Raw genomic sequence first — 15,969 nt, forward strand, 5'->3', positions numbered from 1 at the left:
GCGCGTGAGCCCTCTCCATGCACCCGCGGCCGACCCGTGACGTGCTATTACGTCACGGGTCGTGAACGGGTTAACACTAAAGTCAAGCTCTCCCCACCTCTGAATGCCTCCTCCTTTGATTTACATCATGCACTGGACTTCTGGAGGTGCAAGGCCATCAATTACAGTGAAGGAGGCGTGGTAAGATCATGAATTAACTGTAAAACTCTCTGCCTCCATGACTTTATACAACCAATTTACACCAATTTACATCTTCAAAGTTGATTTTCTGGATGATGCCACTACACTGAACCATGAAAGCAACATGATCTAGGAATGTGTTCAGATGCTTGACAATATACTGTCAGTATTTTATTAGTTCAATTTCTTCTGACAGGTTCCCTTTAACCGACATTAGTTTTCAGCTCAATGACAAGACTCGATTTTTCGAATCTTACATGTATCATGATAATTGGTTAGAACTGGGGAATGCTTCAACATATCCAGGTGATGTTTAGATTGTTTTCTCGTGACACATTGTGCTTCATTTAAATGATAAGTTTGCGTTTCGTTCTGAAAAAAATAAAAATTTGCCAAAAGTTTGCAAAAATTCTTCATTTTCCAAGCTTGAAATGTTCTGCTTTCCAGACAGGAAGTAAAACTACCCAAAAAGCATGATCATTCACGGAATGTCTGCTTTATGTTGAGATTATATTTTATGCGTGCTCTCATTTTTCTAGGATGTTATGAGGCGCAGAACTTCATGTAAATTGCCAAAACTCACATTTTGATGGACAACTCAGCTTTCAAGTGACTTTGAAAGGCCTAAATAATAGTAAAACCCCATAAATTACCCCACTATATAAACTACACCCCTCAACGTATGTAAAACAACTTCTATTAAGTCTATTAACCCCTTAAGTGTTTCACATGGGTTAAAACAATATGAACCTGCGATTTAGAAACTTTAGAATTTTTTGGGAAAATACAATCATTTAGACCAAAACTGACAGTTTCATAATGAATAAAATGATGAAATGCTCTGCAAAGTTTGATGCCCAATTTCTCCCGAGTGTACTGATACCCCATATGTGGTGGTAACTTGCTGTATGGGCGCACGGCCAGGCATAGGATCAAAGCAGCGATATTCACAGCAGATTTGTATTTGTATTGTATTGTTTTTTTGGTAATTTGAACATATGAGGGCTTATTATTTGCAAGGTGAGATACAATGTATAGATAATTCATTTTGGGGGGTCTATAACTTATTCATGAGATTTTATTAACTATTCCAAGGGGTACACAAACAAAATCTTCAATTTGTATTTTGGATTTTTAGCACTCCCCCTCCTCTCCTGCTGACCATAAGTTAGAACTAATATATCTTTATTCTCTGGTGCACTACGATTACGGTGATACCTCATTTATATAGTTTTTCTTATCTTTGCTCAATTTTACTGAGCAAAACCAATATTGGAGAAAATCGCATTGTTTTTACTATCAACAATTTTTCAGGGCCATAACTTCTGTATTTTTCTGTTGACAGATCTGGTTAAGGGGTTATTTATTGCGAAAAGAGTTTTCGGTCGTATCATATTAAAGCACATAAGCTTTTTTTGATCACTTATTAAAACATTTTTTATGATGTGGTTTGATGAAAAATTGTATATTACGGGAAGTTTTTTGTGTTTTTTTTACGCCATTCATCGAGGGGGTTCAATATTGATGTAGTTTTATTGTACAGATTAATACAGAATATGGTGATACCCAATATGTACTTTTTGTTTTTTTGGGGGGGATTTATATACTTTATTTCATTTTATGTGTAACTGTGGAGGTTATCGTACTTTTATTTTATTTATTTATTTAATTATTATTATAAAATGAGTTTCCTTTTTTTTTTTTTTTACATTTTTTTACACATTCCATATTTGGGCTTGATCGCTTGTTCAAGCTCTCACACTTGTATTGCAGTGTGCTATGCAAGTAACTGAGCATGCTGCCTACTGAAGAGGAGTCGGCAGCCTCGGGGCACTCGCCGGACCCCGGGATTGTGGCAGATGAGATCGAAACCCCTGGTAAGCACACCAGGGGGTCCAATCAACGTCGAACACACTTACACGCCGCGGTCATGCTTGACAGTGGCGTGTAAGAGGTTAAAGACCTAGGAATTGGTTAAGCCTTCCTTAAAGGTATATCATCAAAATAATGTTGAAGGACATCTACCAAGAGGATCAAGGATTGTAAAACAAGCACACTGACATTCTGGTGTGTGCATTTACAAAAAAATGCTTTTGAAATTATGCAAAGGAGTCTGAGGGGCTTCAGGCTCCATGGGTGTAAATATATTTTTAACAGTAAGGGCATAAGAAACTTAAAGAAGAGCAGATCCTGTCAGAGAGGGCACACACCAGTATATCAGTATGCTTGATTTACAATCCTTCATCCTAGTGGTAGATGTCCTTTAATTACACTTAATTGCTTAAAACCGAATTGCAACTATGCTGTTTTCCAGTAAGGAAATGTCACTTCTGTACTAGAAAAGAATCTGACAAAATATTTTTGCTGCAATAAAGTAATTGGTCTCTATATTTACAAGTTGTAAAATGTACTAAGTACATATAAATAGGTCAAGTATAAATGATGTAATGATGCTAGAAGAAAATAGGGCACCTAAACACCCTATAAATACTGGTAGCTTTTTTGGTCTTTAATAGAAACAAAAGAAAATGCATAGTATCTGCATAGGCCACAGTTGTGGGGGTAGGTGGGGTGGGCAAGAATTGTCTTGACTGCTTTTCCTAGAAGTCACTTCCTTAGAAGTTAGGGTAGGCCAAATACATCCTTACTGAAGTTTGTCATGTTTTGGACAGCTCCACCTTATATCCCAGATTAGTTCCAGCATTCTACTAATACTGTTAGTGTCAGAATAAGTATATACTCTACTTACCGGGTTTGAAAAAATAGACAGACTCTGGCCTTGTTCTAAATCCAGCGATGGGCAATACAGCAGTAATTTTACCACTGAGACCACCAAAACCCTTAATGATTTCTTTTGGATAACCTTGGTCCATAACATCATTGGTAAAACGCCAGTAGCGAGACCCCTATCACAAGGAAGAAAATCAAACATTGAATTAGAAGTTCAATTTTATTTTTTTTCACTGAACTCTGCTTTGCCATCTTGCAATATACAGTTTCTTGTGAAAGTATTCAGCCCCCTTGAACTTTTCTACCAATTTCTACAATTCTGAAGTAGAACGAAATTTATGTAAAAAATAGTAATCTGAAAAGTAGGGCGTGCAATATTATTCTCTCCAGTTCATCCAGAGTGATCATGGGCCTCTTGGCTGCATCTCTGATCAGTCTTTTCCTTGTTTGAGATGAAAGTATCACGGACCTGCCTGGTGTGTTCCTTGGTCTTCATGATACTCTCTGCACTTTAACCCCTTAAGGACGCAGCCATTTTGCAGCTTAAGGCACAGCCCTATTTTTTGGATTCTGACTTGCGTTGATTTATATGCTTATAACATTTGAACACTGTTACTTATCAAAGATTGATTGATATTGTTTTTCTCCCCATATGTTGTACTTCATTTTATTGGTAAATTTTGGCTGATAAGTTTTGCATATATTTACAAAAACAGAAAAAATGAATGAAATGAATCTTTTGAAAAATCTGATATTTTTGAAATTCGAAATCATCTAGTTTTCAGGCAGATAGATTTACCACCTAGATAAATTGCTGAATAACATTTCCCATATGTCTACTTTGCATTTTCATAATTTTTGAAATTTCTGGATAATTTATTTTGATGTCACGCGGCTTACAAATCGGATATCGCTTTTCCGAATTTTCAGAATTGACAATTTTGGGGATAAATGCTGTTTTGAATGAAATTTTACATATTTAGCATCAAAACCCCCTATATTATCAACCATTTTCAAATCTGAACCCCTCAAACCATCAGAAACAGCTTTTAGGAATATCTTTAACCCCTTGAGATCTTCATAGTAATTGAATCAAAATGGAGATGAAATAGAACGGTCAAATTGTGCCGGTTGTACGTTCATTTAGACCTAAAATTTACACATTTCCAAAAGATAAAAAGAGAAAACCCACTATACAATTTGTTCTACAATTTCTCCCAAGTACAGAGACCCCCCACATGTGGCCGTTACTTGTTGTATGGGCGCACAGCGAGGCACAGAAGGGAAGGAGCGCCTTGCAGCTGCAAAGATTTTATTTTCCTCATTGGCCTCTTTTGTAGGCTATAACATTTTTGCTTTTTTGTTATTGGGGCCTTGTGACGGCTTTTTTTTTGCGAGATGAGATGCTTTTTCCAGTGTTACCATTTTGGGGGTGGTATCCCCTATTCTTGAAAATTTAGGAACTTTTTTTTGAGGGCAGGAGTAGAAAATATTTTTTCTTACGTTTTACTAAACTTGTCAAATAAAACGCTAATGTGGGAAAAATCTATCATTTTTGCATTGTCGTCTTCCAAATGGCATAACATACTTTTTTGGCTACGGAGCTGGTTGATGGCTTGTTTTTTGCGGGACATGTTGTACTTTGGTTTATAACATTTTTTTTATGGCGTTCATCGTGCAGGTTCAATAACTTTTTACTGTTATTCTACGGGTTGTTACGGATGCGGTGATACTACATATGTGGGGTTTGTGTTATGCTTTAGACTTCTTTATGTTATATGTCTCTTTATATGTTATGGGGCTTATGAGATATTTTATTGATTTCTTACTTTATTTTTTATTGAATAACCTTTTTTTTACATTTTTTTTACAGTTTCCACCATCATCTGATTGCTTGTTCATGATAATACTCTGCAATACTGATGTATTGCAGGGTAATAGCAGCCTGAAGCTGTGCCTTTAAGATGACGTCAGAGACGCCATCTTTGAGGCAGTTCTTACAGGCAGTTCTTTGGGGGTGTCTTTTCCCCACGATCGGCGACCCCAAAAATGTCGCGAGGGGGGGGGGGAGACCCCCCCAAAGGCAAGTTAAATTCCCCGGAGTGAAAAATGGAAGTGAAAAAACAAAATATTGCCAGGTTGTTAAGGGGTTAAAATATCCAATAAATTTTGTTCCACGTCACATAGTATAGATAAATCATAGCTACACATTCTGAGAGAGCAGAGTGGAGCAGCACTGCCGCGAATGTTTAAGAGGACCTGTCACCCTGGAAAACCCACCCATCAAATGTGCCCCCCCTAATCCTCCCCCAGCCCCTTTCTCCCTAGCCGTTTTTTTTTAAATTTATGTGCAGTAAATTAATTTAAACAGATCCGACCTCTTACTAAAGGTCGGATCGTGTATCTTGTGTGCTGGCAGTCGGGCTTATTCATTAGGGGGCGTGCCGACACACTCCCAGCGCGCCCCCGTCAGCGCATTGTACGAGAAGCCGGCAGCAGCGCCGCACTAACAGTGGCTGTGGCCGCGGACAGGCTTATTCACATTGCCGGCTGGCCACGCTGCACTATCAGCGGCTGTGGCCGGGCCGGGCCTATTTACAGCGTCACATTGTAGGAGAAGCCGGCAGCATCGCATCGCTGCTGGCTCCCCGCGCCGGTGTAAATAAGCCGGCAGCGATGCGATGCTGCCGGCTTCTCCTACAATGTGACCGCTGGCGGGGCGTGCTGGGGGTGTGTCGGCCCCCTAATGAATAAGCCCGACTACCAGCGCAACGGATACACGATTTGCAGCGGGCTCTGGTGAAGACCAGGGGTCTACTTACACTCTGCTCCCAGGTTGTGGCTAGTACCATCATCCCCTGCGGTGGTCCAGGGAGTCCACTAACTCTAGCCTCAAGAGACTCGTCCCAAACCCCTGTGTGTGACATGCTTCCACCCTTCTAACTGGACAATGTCTCCTGGGACATAAGCAACTCCAGTGCCTGTGAGAAGACTGCTGGATGCTGCTTCCAGGGCATATTGTTGTAAGTGTGCATGGTATATAAATGTGTGTGTATAACGTATGTGTGTCTCATGAGTGTATGATGTGTATATATTGGTGTATGTTGTTTACATATGTGTATAATGTATATATGAGTATATAATGTGTATGAGGGTATAATGTGCGTAATATGTATCTAATGTATATATGATGTGTGTCTAATGTATATATGCATCTATATATGAGTTTTTAATTTGTGTGTATGACTTATATATGAGTGCATTATGTGTATACATGTTTATATATAAAGGTTCCCTTTAAGGTTATGCAGGACACGTGGTCCCCTACTTAAGGACACTTGACTTACAGACGACCCCTAGTTAAAGATGAACCCCTCTGCCCACTGTGACCTCTAGTAAGGCTCTTTGGATGCTTTTCTTTAGTCCCAGGTTCCAATGATCAGCTATAAAGTGTCTTTAATGAAGCTTTATTGATACTCCTGATCCCATTACAGCAAAAACATTTTTAAACTCCAATTGCCACTGGGGCAAAAAAGAAATTTGGAGCTACAATTATAAAATATACAATTTCGACTTACATACAAATTCAACTTAAGAACAAACCTATGGACCCAATCTTGTATGTAACCCGGGGACTGTCTCTATAGGTATTTAGAAGACAAGCAACTCAATTTATATCCTTTTAATATATTTAGGTACCATGACTTGTACCATGTTTATGGGAAGGCCTTTAGCTGTTATGAACGCCTTTAGCTGTTGCTGTCTTCTGTGGAGCAACCTATTACACTGTGTAATATTATTTTGCAATATGCAATCGGAACCACAAGAGCACTTAAAACTCTCTAATTGCTAGTAACAATATTGTCGATAGTTGTAGTAGTGAAACCCTCTTAATATTTTTGTTACAAAAAGTTACAAAAAGTTCCAAAAAGTTACAAAAAGTTCTTACCTTGAAAAAAAAGGTTTTTCCACCACAATTACATCTTGTAAATACTGTGTCAATGGGTGATGGAATACCCCATACTTCAGTAATTTTGCGTGGATTCCCTATCACACCACCTTGATGTAGCATCCAAAAGTAGGGACCTGAAATTATACAAAATGGAATCATTCAGAACTGGTCAGCACTTGAGTATGTTAACTTTGCAAGTTTAGTATACAAATTTAAGATGATAAGTCACTGATATGCTCGTACAGTGGGTGAAAAGGTATTTAGTCAGCCACCAATTGTGCAAGTTCTCCCACTTGAAAAGATTAGAGAGGCAGCAATTGACATCATGGGCAACAATGGGAGACCATATGAGAAAAGAAATCCTGAAAGTCACCGTCTGATTTTTAAAGAATTTATTTGCAAATTATGATGGAAAATAACTATTTGGTCAATAATAGAGATCAGCGAACATACTCGTCCGAGCTTGATGCTCGTTCGAGCATTAGCGTACTCGAAACTGCTCGTTGCTCGGACGAATACTTCGCCCGCTCGAGAAAATGGCAGCTCCCGCCGTTTTGCTTTTTGGCGGCCAGAAACAGAGCCAATCACAAGCCAGGAGACTCTGCACTCCACCCAGCATGACGTGGTACCCTTACACGTCGATAGCAGTGGTTGGCTGGCCAGATCAGGTGACCCTGGGATAGACTAGCCGCTGCCCGCGCTGCTCGGATCATTCTGTGTCTGGATGCCGCTAGCGAGAGAGCTGCTGCTGGTCAGGGAAAGCGTTAGGGTGTTCTATTAGAATAGTGTTAGGCAGGAGTGATTCAACAAGAACCCAACAGCCCTTCTTAGGGCTACAATAACGTTATACTTTTTTTTTTTGTTTGCTTGTGGCTGGGCTTGCTGGCACTAGTAGTGCAGCTAGTACCATATTGTGAGGAATTTGCAGGGGGACTTGCTACCGTTGTGTTTAGCTCTTAGTGACACACATATCCACCTCAAACACCAAAGTGGGAAAATTTATTAGGGGTTTGATTTCAATTAGGCACAGTCTGCCATTTACTTTTTATTTTACGTTTATTTTTTCATAACTCAGCGTCATCTCATCAGTGTGCTTTCATACTTGGCTAGAAAATAGCCATAGGAGAATCCAAACGGCTTACTTACGCCTACAGTAGCGTTATATATATTTGATTTCTGGTTGATCTGCTGGTGGCTGTCCTTGCTGCAGTGCATCTACTAGCAAATTGTGAGCAATTTGTAGTGAGAGTTGCGACCGCTGTGTTTTGCGCTTAGTGACGCACATATCCATCGCAAAGACCGAAGTGGGAAAATTTATTAGGGGTTGGATTTCAATTAGGCACAGTCTGCCATTTCCTTTTTTATTTTACGTTTATTTTTTTAATAACTCAGCGTCATCTCATCTGGCATAGCAGTGTGCTTTCATACTTGGCTAGAAAATAGCCATAGGAGAATCCAAACGGCTTACTTACGCCTACAGTAGCGTTATATATATTTGATTTCTGCTTGATCTGCTGGTGGCTGTCCTTGCTGCAGTGCATCTACTAGCAAATTGTGAGCAATTTGTAGTGAGAGTTGCGACCGCTGTGTTTTGCGCTTAGTGACGCACATATCCATCGCAAAGACCGAAGTGGGAAAATTTATTAGGGATTGGATTTCAATTAGGCACAGTCTGCCATTTCCTTTTTTATTTTACGTTTATTTTTTTAATAACTCAGCGTCATCTCATCTGGCATAGCAGTGTGCTTTCATACTTGGCTAGAAAATAGCCATAGGAGAATCCAAACGGCTTACTTACGCCTACAGTAGCGTTATATATATTTGATTTCTGGTTGATCTGCTGGTGGCTGTACTTGCTGCAGTGCATCTACTAGCAAATTGTGAGCAATTTGTAGTGAGACTTGCGACCGCTGTGTTTTGCGCTTAGTGACGCACATATCCATCGCAAAGACCGAAGTGGGAAAATTTATTAGGGGTTGGATTTCAATTAGGCACAGTCTGCCATTTCCTTTTTTATTTTACGTTTATTTTTTTAATAACTCAGCGTCATCTCATCTGGCATAGCAGTGTGCTTTCATACTTGGCTAGAAAATAGCCATAGCAATAGGATAGCATCGTTTGGTTTTAAAAACTAAAAAACACAAAAAAAAACAAAAAACAAAAAAAAGTTAAAAAAAAATTAAAGTTATAACTCTCATTTTCAAAATGTTTAACCCGAGGGCTAGGGGTAGAGGACGAGGGCGGGGATGTGGGCGTCCAACTACTGCAGGGGTCAGAGGCCGTGGTCCTGGGCGGGGTGAGACACCACCTGCTTATGAGGGAGCAGGGGAACGCCGCAGAGCTACACTCCCTAGGTTCATGTCTGAAGTTACTGGGACTCGTGGTAGAGCACTGTTGAGGCCAGAACAGTGCGAACAGGTGATGTCGTGGATTGCCGACAATGCTTCGAGCAATTTGTCCACCAGTCAGTCTTCCACGCAGTCCACCCATGTCACCGAAATCGGCACTCCTCCAGCTCCTGCACCTCAGCCTCCTCCCCCCCAGTCTGCCCCCTCCCAGGAAAATTTGGCATTTGAACCGGCATACTCTGAGGAACTGTTTTCTGGACCCTTCCCACAGTCACAAACCACTTGTCCGGTTGCTGCTGAGCAATTTTCCGATGCCCAGGTTTTCCACCAGTCGCAGTCTGTGGGTGATGATGACCTTCTTGACGTAGTGGAAGAAGTGTGTAAAGAGGTGTCCGACGATGAGGAGACACGGTTGTCAGATAGTGGGGAAGTTGTTGTCAGGGCAGGAAGTCCGAGGGGGGAGCAGACTGAGGGATCGGAGGATGATGAGGTGACAGACCCAAGCTGGGTTGATAGGCCGGGTGAACACAGTGCTTCTGAGACGGAGGAGAGTCCTCGACCAGAACAGGTTGGAAGAGGCAGTGGTGGGGCCAGACCTGGTGCATCAGCGCCAAATGTGTCAACTAGTGAAGCTCCCGTGGCGAGGGCTCCTGCGGCGAGGGCTAGATTTTCAGAAGTCTGGAGGTTCTTTAAGGAAACACCGGATGACCGACGGACTGTGGAGTGCAACATTTGCCAAACCAGGATGAGCAGGGGTTCCACCACTAATAGCTTAACTACCACCAGTATGCGCAGGCATATGAATGCTAAACACCCAACTCAGTGGCAACAAGCCCGTTCACCTCCGGCCGTGCACACCACTGCTCCTTCCCCTGTGTCAGCTGATAGTCAGCCCCCTGCCCAGGACCCTGCCACAAAAACCCCATCGTCGCCTCCACGATCCTCCACAGCATCCACCAGCGTTCAGCTCTCCATACCCCAGACGCTGGAGCGGAAACGCAAATATAGTGCAACCCACCCGCACGCCCAAGCCCTTAATGTCCACATCTCCAGATTGCTCAGCCTGGAGATGCTGCCCTATAGGCTACTAGAGACCGAGGCCTTTCGCAACCTCATGGCGGCGGCCGCCCCTCGGTATTCGGTCCCCAGCCGCCACTACTTTTCCCGATGTGCCGTCCCAGCCCTGCACCAGCACGTGTCAGACAACATCATCCGTGCCCTGACCAACGCCGTTTCTGACAAGGTCCACCTGACCACGGACACGTGGACGAGTGCTGCCGGGCAGGGCCACTATATATCGCTGACGGCACATTGGGTTAACTTGGTGGAGGCTGGGACGAGTCTGACCCTGCGGCTGGTCATATACTGCCGACGCCAAGGATTGCGGGGCCTACCTCGGTCCAGGTGTTTCAGGCCTACTATGCCTCCTCCTCCTCCCACCCCTCCTCCACCTCCTCCTCCGAACTACCATCCGTGGGCATGGCGCCATCAGTCGGTAGCTCTAGGCACAGCAGCAGTGCCGTCGCTAAGCGACAGCAGGCGGTGCTCAAACTGCTGAGCCTAGGCGATAAAAGGCACACCGCCCAAGAACTATTACAGGGCATCACGGCGGAGACTGATCTGTGGCTGGCACCGCTGAACCTGAAGCCAGGCATGGTTGTGTGTGACAACGGCCGTAACCTGGTGGCGGCTCTGCAACTCGGCAGACTGACACATGTGCCATGCCTGGCCCATGTGTTAAATTTGATAGTTCAGCGTTTCCTCAAGACATACCCCAATCTGTCTGATTTGCTCACAAAGGTGCGCCGCATCTGTGCGCATTTCAGGAAGTCCAGCACAGATGCTACCACTCTCAGGGCAGCGCAGCGCCGCCTCCAACTGCCCGCTCACCGACTGTTGTGCGACGTGCCCACGAGGTGGAATTCAACACTGACCATGTTATCCAGAGTTTACCAGCAGCGCCGAGCGATTGTAGACTGCCAGATGTCAACTTCCACCAGAACTGGTAGTCAGGTCAGTCAGCTTCCTCAAGTCTACAATGAGGAGTGGACGTGGATGTCTGATATCTGTCAGGTGCTGAGTAACTTTGAGGAGTCAACACAGATGGTCAGTGGCGATGCCGCCATCATCAGCCTCACCATCCCGCTGCCTGTTGAAAAAATCTCTGATCAGCATGAAGTCGGAAGCTTTGCGCTCGTCACAAGAGACGGGGGAAGAAGATTCCCTTGTTGATAGCCAAAGCACCCTTAGGTCTGTTTCTCAGCGCATATCGGAGGAGGTGGAGGTGGAGGAGGATGAGGAGGAAGAGGAGGAGAATGTTGGCGAGACACAAGAGGGGACCATTGTTGAGTCCTTCACTGTTCAGCGTGTATGGGCAGAAGAAGAGGAGTTGGAGGAGGAGGAAATGGACAGTCAGGCCAGTGAGGGGAGTGAATTCTTACGCGTTGGTACTCTGGCGCATATGGCAGATTTCATGCTAGGCTGCCTATCCCGTGACCCTCGCGTTCAAAGAATTTATTCCAGCACCGATTACTGGGTGTTCACTCTCCTGGACCCACGGTACAAGCAAAATCTTTCCACTCTCATCCCTGGAGAGGAAAGGAGTGTGAGAATGCATGAATACCAGCAGGCCCTGGTGCACAAGCTGAAACAGTATTTCCCTTCTGACAGCGCTAGCGACACTGTCACCTGTCCCCAGTCTCGGCAGAGTAGGGCTGATCTTTACAGAAAGATGGTGAGGGAGCACGTAGCTGACCATACCATCGTCCTAAATGATCACACAGCTCCCTACAACTACTGGGTTTCAAAGCTGGACATGTGGCACGAACTGGCGCTGTACGCCTTGGAGGTTCTTGCCTGCCCTGCCGCTAGCGTGTTGTCCGAGCGGGTTTTCAGTGCAGCTGGTGGCATCATCACCGATAAGCGTACACGCCTGTTGACTGACAGCGCTGACAGGCTGACGCTTATTAAGATGAATAAAGCCTGGATTTCTCATAATTTCCAATCTCCACCAGGTGAAGGAAGCTCAACCTGAATAATTTATCCACTCCTCCTCCTCCTCATTTTCCTCCTTCTCCTCCTCTTTGTACAGTAAAGCAGAGGAAACTGGCTATTTTTTGACAGGGCCCACTGGATCTAGCTATAGTACTTTATGCATTTAATTTTTCTGGAGGGCCACCGACCCGGTCCTCTGTTTTAAACAATTTTTGGGAGTGCCACATACAGGCACTCAATCTATTCCATTTTTCTGGAGGGCCACCTACCTGCTCCTCTGGTTTGAAAACTTTTTTGGACTGCCACATACAGGCACTCAATCTATTCCATTTTTCTGGAGGGCCACCTACCTGCTCCTCTGGTTTGAAAACTTTTTTGGACTGCCACATACAGGCACTCAATCTATTCCATTTTTCTGGAGGGCCACCTACCTGCTCCTCTGGTTTGAAAACTTTTTTGGACTGCCACATACAGGCACTCAATCTATTCCATTTTTCTGGAGGGCCACCTACCTGCTCCTCTGGTTTGAAAATTTTTTTGGACTGCCACATACAGGCACTCAATCTATTCCATTTTTCTGGAGGGCCACCTACCTGCTCCTCTGGTTTGAAAACTTTTTTGGACTGCCACATACAGGCACTCAATCTATTCCATTTTTCTGGAGGGCCACCTACCTGCTCCTCTGGTTTGAAAACTTTTTTGGACTGCCACATACAGGCACTCAATCTATTCCATTTTTCTGGAGGGCCACCTACCTGCTCCTCTGGTTTGAAAACTTTTTTGGACTGCCACATACAGGCACTCAATCTATTCCATTTTTCTGGAGGGCCACCTACCTGCTCCTCTGGTTTGAAAACTTTTTTGGACTGCCACATACAGGCACTATCCAAATTAAATTGTCTCCATAGCAGCCTCCACACGTTGTCTCCATTGCTACCTCCAAAAGTCATCCATATAGCTGCCTCCATACATCGTCCATATAGCTGCCTCCTACTAGTTCACTGCCTCCATACATGGTCCCCTTATCAAACGAGCTGTGTCAGGCAGAATTTTGGGTTGTTTTCATGGCTTCCATGTTAACTTTGTCGCCACCCTGCTGTGTAATCCACAAAATATACTGGCAAACTTTTATCATGTACCGATATTATTTGAGCGCTTCTTGCTCACCTCCTTTGGTTCCTCTCTGCCACCCATTGGTTTGAAGCCTGAGTCCATTTAGGGTATGTCGCCATGCCACTCTCTAGCCTGCCGCTGCTGCCGCTGCCTCTGCATGAAGTCCCCTATAGTGTCAGGGTCAATTATTGGATGTTTTAGATGCTATCTAGCTTCATTCTGTCACTCTGTCATGGCCATGCTGTTGCCCATAATTTTGGCATAATGGTGCGATTAAGCAGCCTCAGAGGCATCCATGCATGCTGCCCCTGCTGTTTCCTGTCCATTTCCGTGGTGTTTCCATCCTTTTCTGAGGTTCCCAGGTGTTTGGCCAAGCTTCCCTGTGCAGAGCCTTGGTCCCCTTGAAAAATGCTCGAGTCTCCCATTGACTTCAATGGGGCTCGTTATTCGAGACGAGCACTCGAGCATCGGGAAAAGTTCGTCTCGAATAACGAGTACCCGAGCATTTTAGTGCTCGCTCATCTCTAGTCAATAACAAATGTTCATAAATCTTCACAAGGTTGGCACACATGGTTACTGGTACATTATTGGGCTGTTGCTGGGCAACAAAGACTTTCAACTCCCTCCAAAGGTTTTTTATGGGGTTGAGATCTGGAGACTGACTTGGCCACTCCCTGAAATGCTTCAAAATCTCACAATACATGACCCCATTCATTCTTTCATGTAAATGGATCGGTCATCCTGGTCCCTTTGCAGAGAAGCAACTGTAGAGCCATATACGGTACCACCCCCATGCTTCACAGTGGGTATGGTGTTCTTTGGATGCAACTCAGCTTTCACACTCCTCCAAACATGACAAGTTGTGTTTCTTCCAAACGGTTCTACGTTGGTTTCATCTGACATTCTTACAATACTCTTCTGGGACATCTAAATGCTCTCTAGCAAACTTTAGACAGGTCTGGATATGTACTGGCTTAAGCAGGAGGACACTTCTGGCACTGCAGAGTAGCGAGTTATTAACGGCAGCCTTTGATACATTGGTCCCAGTTTTCTGCAGGTCATTCACTAGGTCCTCCCGTGTGGTTCTGGGATTCGTTCGTGTAATCATTTTGACCCCATTGGTTGAGATCGGATGTGTGGAGCCCCTGATCGAGGGAGATTATCTTTGGACTTGTATATTTTCAATTTTCTAATTATTTCTAATTGATTTCTTCACACCAAGCTATTTGCCTATTGCAAATACAGTTTTTCGAGCCTGGTGCAGGTCTACAATTTTGATTCTTGTGTCCTTCGACATCTCTTCGGTCTTCACCATAGTGGAGTTTATAAAATGGTGTGGGCAGCATGGTGGCTTAGTGGTTAGCATTACAGCTTTGCAGTGCTGGGGACATGGGTTCAAGTCCCAGGGTCAACATCTGCAAAGAGTTTTATGTTCTCTTTGTGTTTTCGTGGGTTTTCTCCAGTTCCTCCGGTTTCCTCCCACACTCCAACACATACTGGTAGGACAGGGACCTATTTGGGAAGTTCTGTCTAGCGCTACATAATCGTGTGCGCTTTATAAATAAAGGAATTATTATTATTACATAGTGGTGTGACTGTTTGAGGTTGTGGACAGGTGTGTTTTATACAAATAACAAGTTCAATAAGGAGCCATTACTACATTTAATCAGACAATGTGATTTTCTGGACTTGTTTTAACATTTTGTCTCTTATGAGGTCTCCCTATAATGTCAATAACTGCCTCTCAACTGTTTGAGTGGGAGATCTTGCACAATTGGTGGCTGACTAAATACTTTCTTCCCCCACTGTAAGTCCAAAGTGGCATGCCAAGAGAGCAGTTACAATATGTAATGGGGTACTTCTGTAGTATTTGTGGTCTTGTCTTGCATCCAATTAAAAAAAAAATTATTAATCCCTTCAGGAAGTAGCCATTTTGTAGCTTAAGGCTCAGCCACATTTTTTGTATTCTGACTTGTCGCTTTATATGGTTATAACTTTTAAACACTGTTACTAATCAAAGCGATTATGAGAGTTATTTCCTCACATGTTGTACTTCATTTTAATGGTAAATTTTGTCTAATAAGTTTTGTGTTTATTTAAAAAAAAGTAGAGATCTTCAGAGTAATTAAATGGAGGTGAAATTTAGAATGGTCAAATTTTCCCGTTTACACATTCCTTTAGCCCTAAAATTTACACATTTCCAAAACATAAAAATAGAAAACCATCCTTAACATTTGTTATGCAATTTCTCCTGAATACAGACCACATGTGGCCGTTACTAGTTTTATGTGCGCACATCGAGGCCAGTTTTGTCCTATAGATATTGTGGCCTTTTGTAGGCTATAACATTTTAGCTTTTTCATCATTGGGGCCATATGCCGGCATTGTTTTTGTGGGATGAAATCCTTTTTTCAAGTGTTACCATTTTGGGGTTGGTATCCCCTTTTGTTGATAATTTATAAACTTTTTTTTTGAGGGCAAGAGTATAAAAGCATCAATTCTGTACTGAATTTTTTTTTTTAGGTAAAAATCCTAATTTTTGGCGTTTTTTTTTTCTATCGTGTTCATCAAGCGGGTTCAACAATGATCTTTTTAAATTCTACAGGTCATTATGGATGCAGTGATGCTATATATGTGGGGTTTGGGTTATGA

At 43.2% G+C, this 15,969-nt stretch overlaps 1 protein-coding gene across 28 annotated transcripts in view; it reads right to left on the reverse strand.

The window, feature by feature from the left end:
* The window catches only part of PRG4 (proteoglycan 4), a 138,805-nt gene that overhangs the window by 3,431 nt on the left and 119,405 nt on the right, over positions 1-15,969 (reverse strand). For all 28 annotated transcript variants that reach the window (XM_072128211.1, XM_072128208.1, XM_072128214.1 and 25 more), the window contains 2 exons: positions 6,860-6,996; positions 2,930-3,086 (listed from right to left, as the gene is read on the reverse strand). In XM_072128211.1, the coding sequence (XP_071984312.1) occupies positions 2,930-3,086; positions 6,860-6,996 (294 nt within the window). The remainder of the gene's footprint in view (positions 1-2,929; positions 3,087-6,859; positions 6,997-15,969) is intronic.

This window comes from Engystomops pustulosus, chromosome 10 (assembly GCF_040894005.1).
Source record: "Engystomops pustulosus chromosome 10, aEngPut4.maternal, whole genome shotgun sequence".
In the NCBI taxonomy this organism is placed as follows: domain Eukaryota; kingdom Metazoa; phylum Chordata; class Amphibia; order Anura; family Leptodactylidae; genus Engystomops; species Engystomops pustulosus.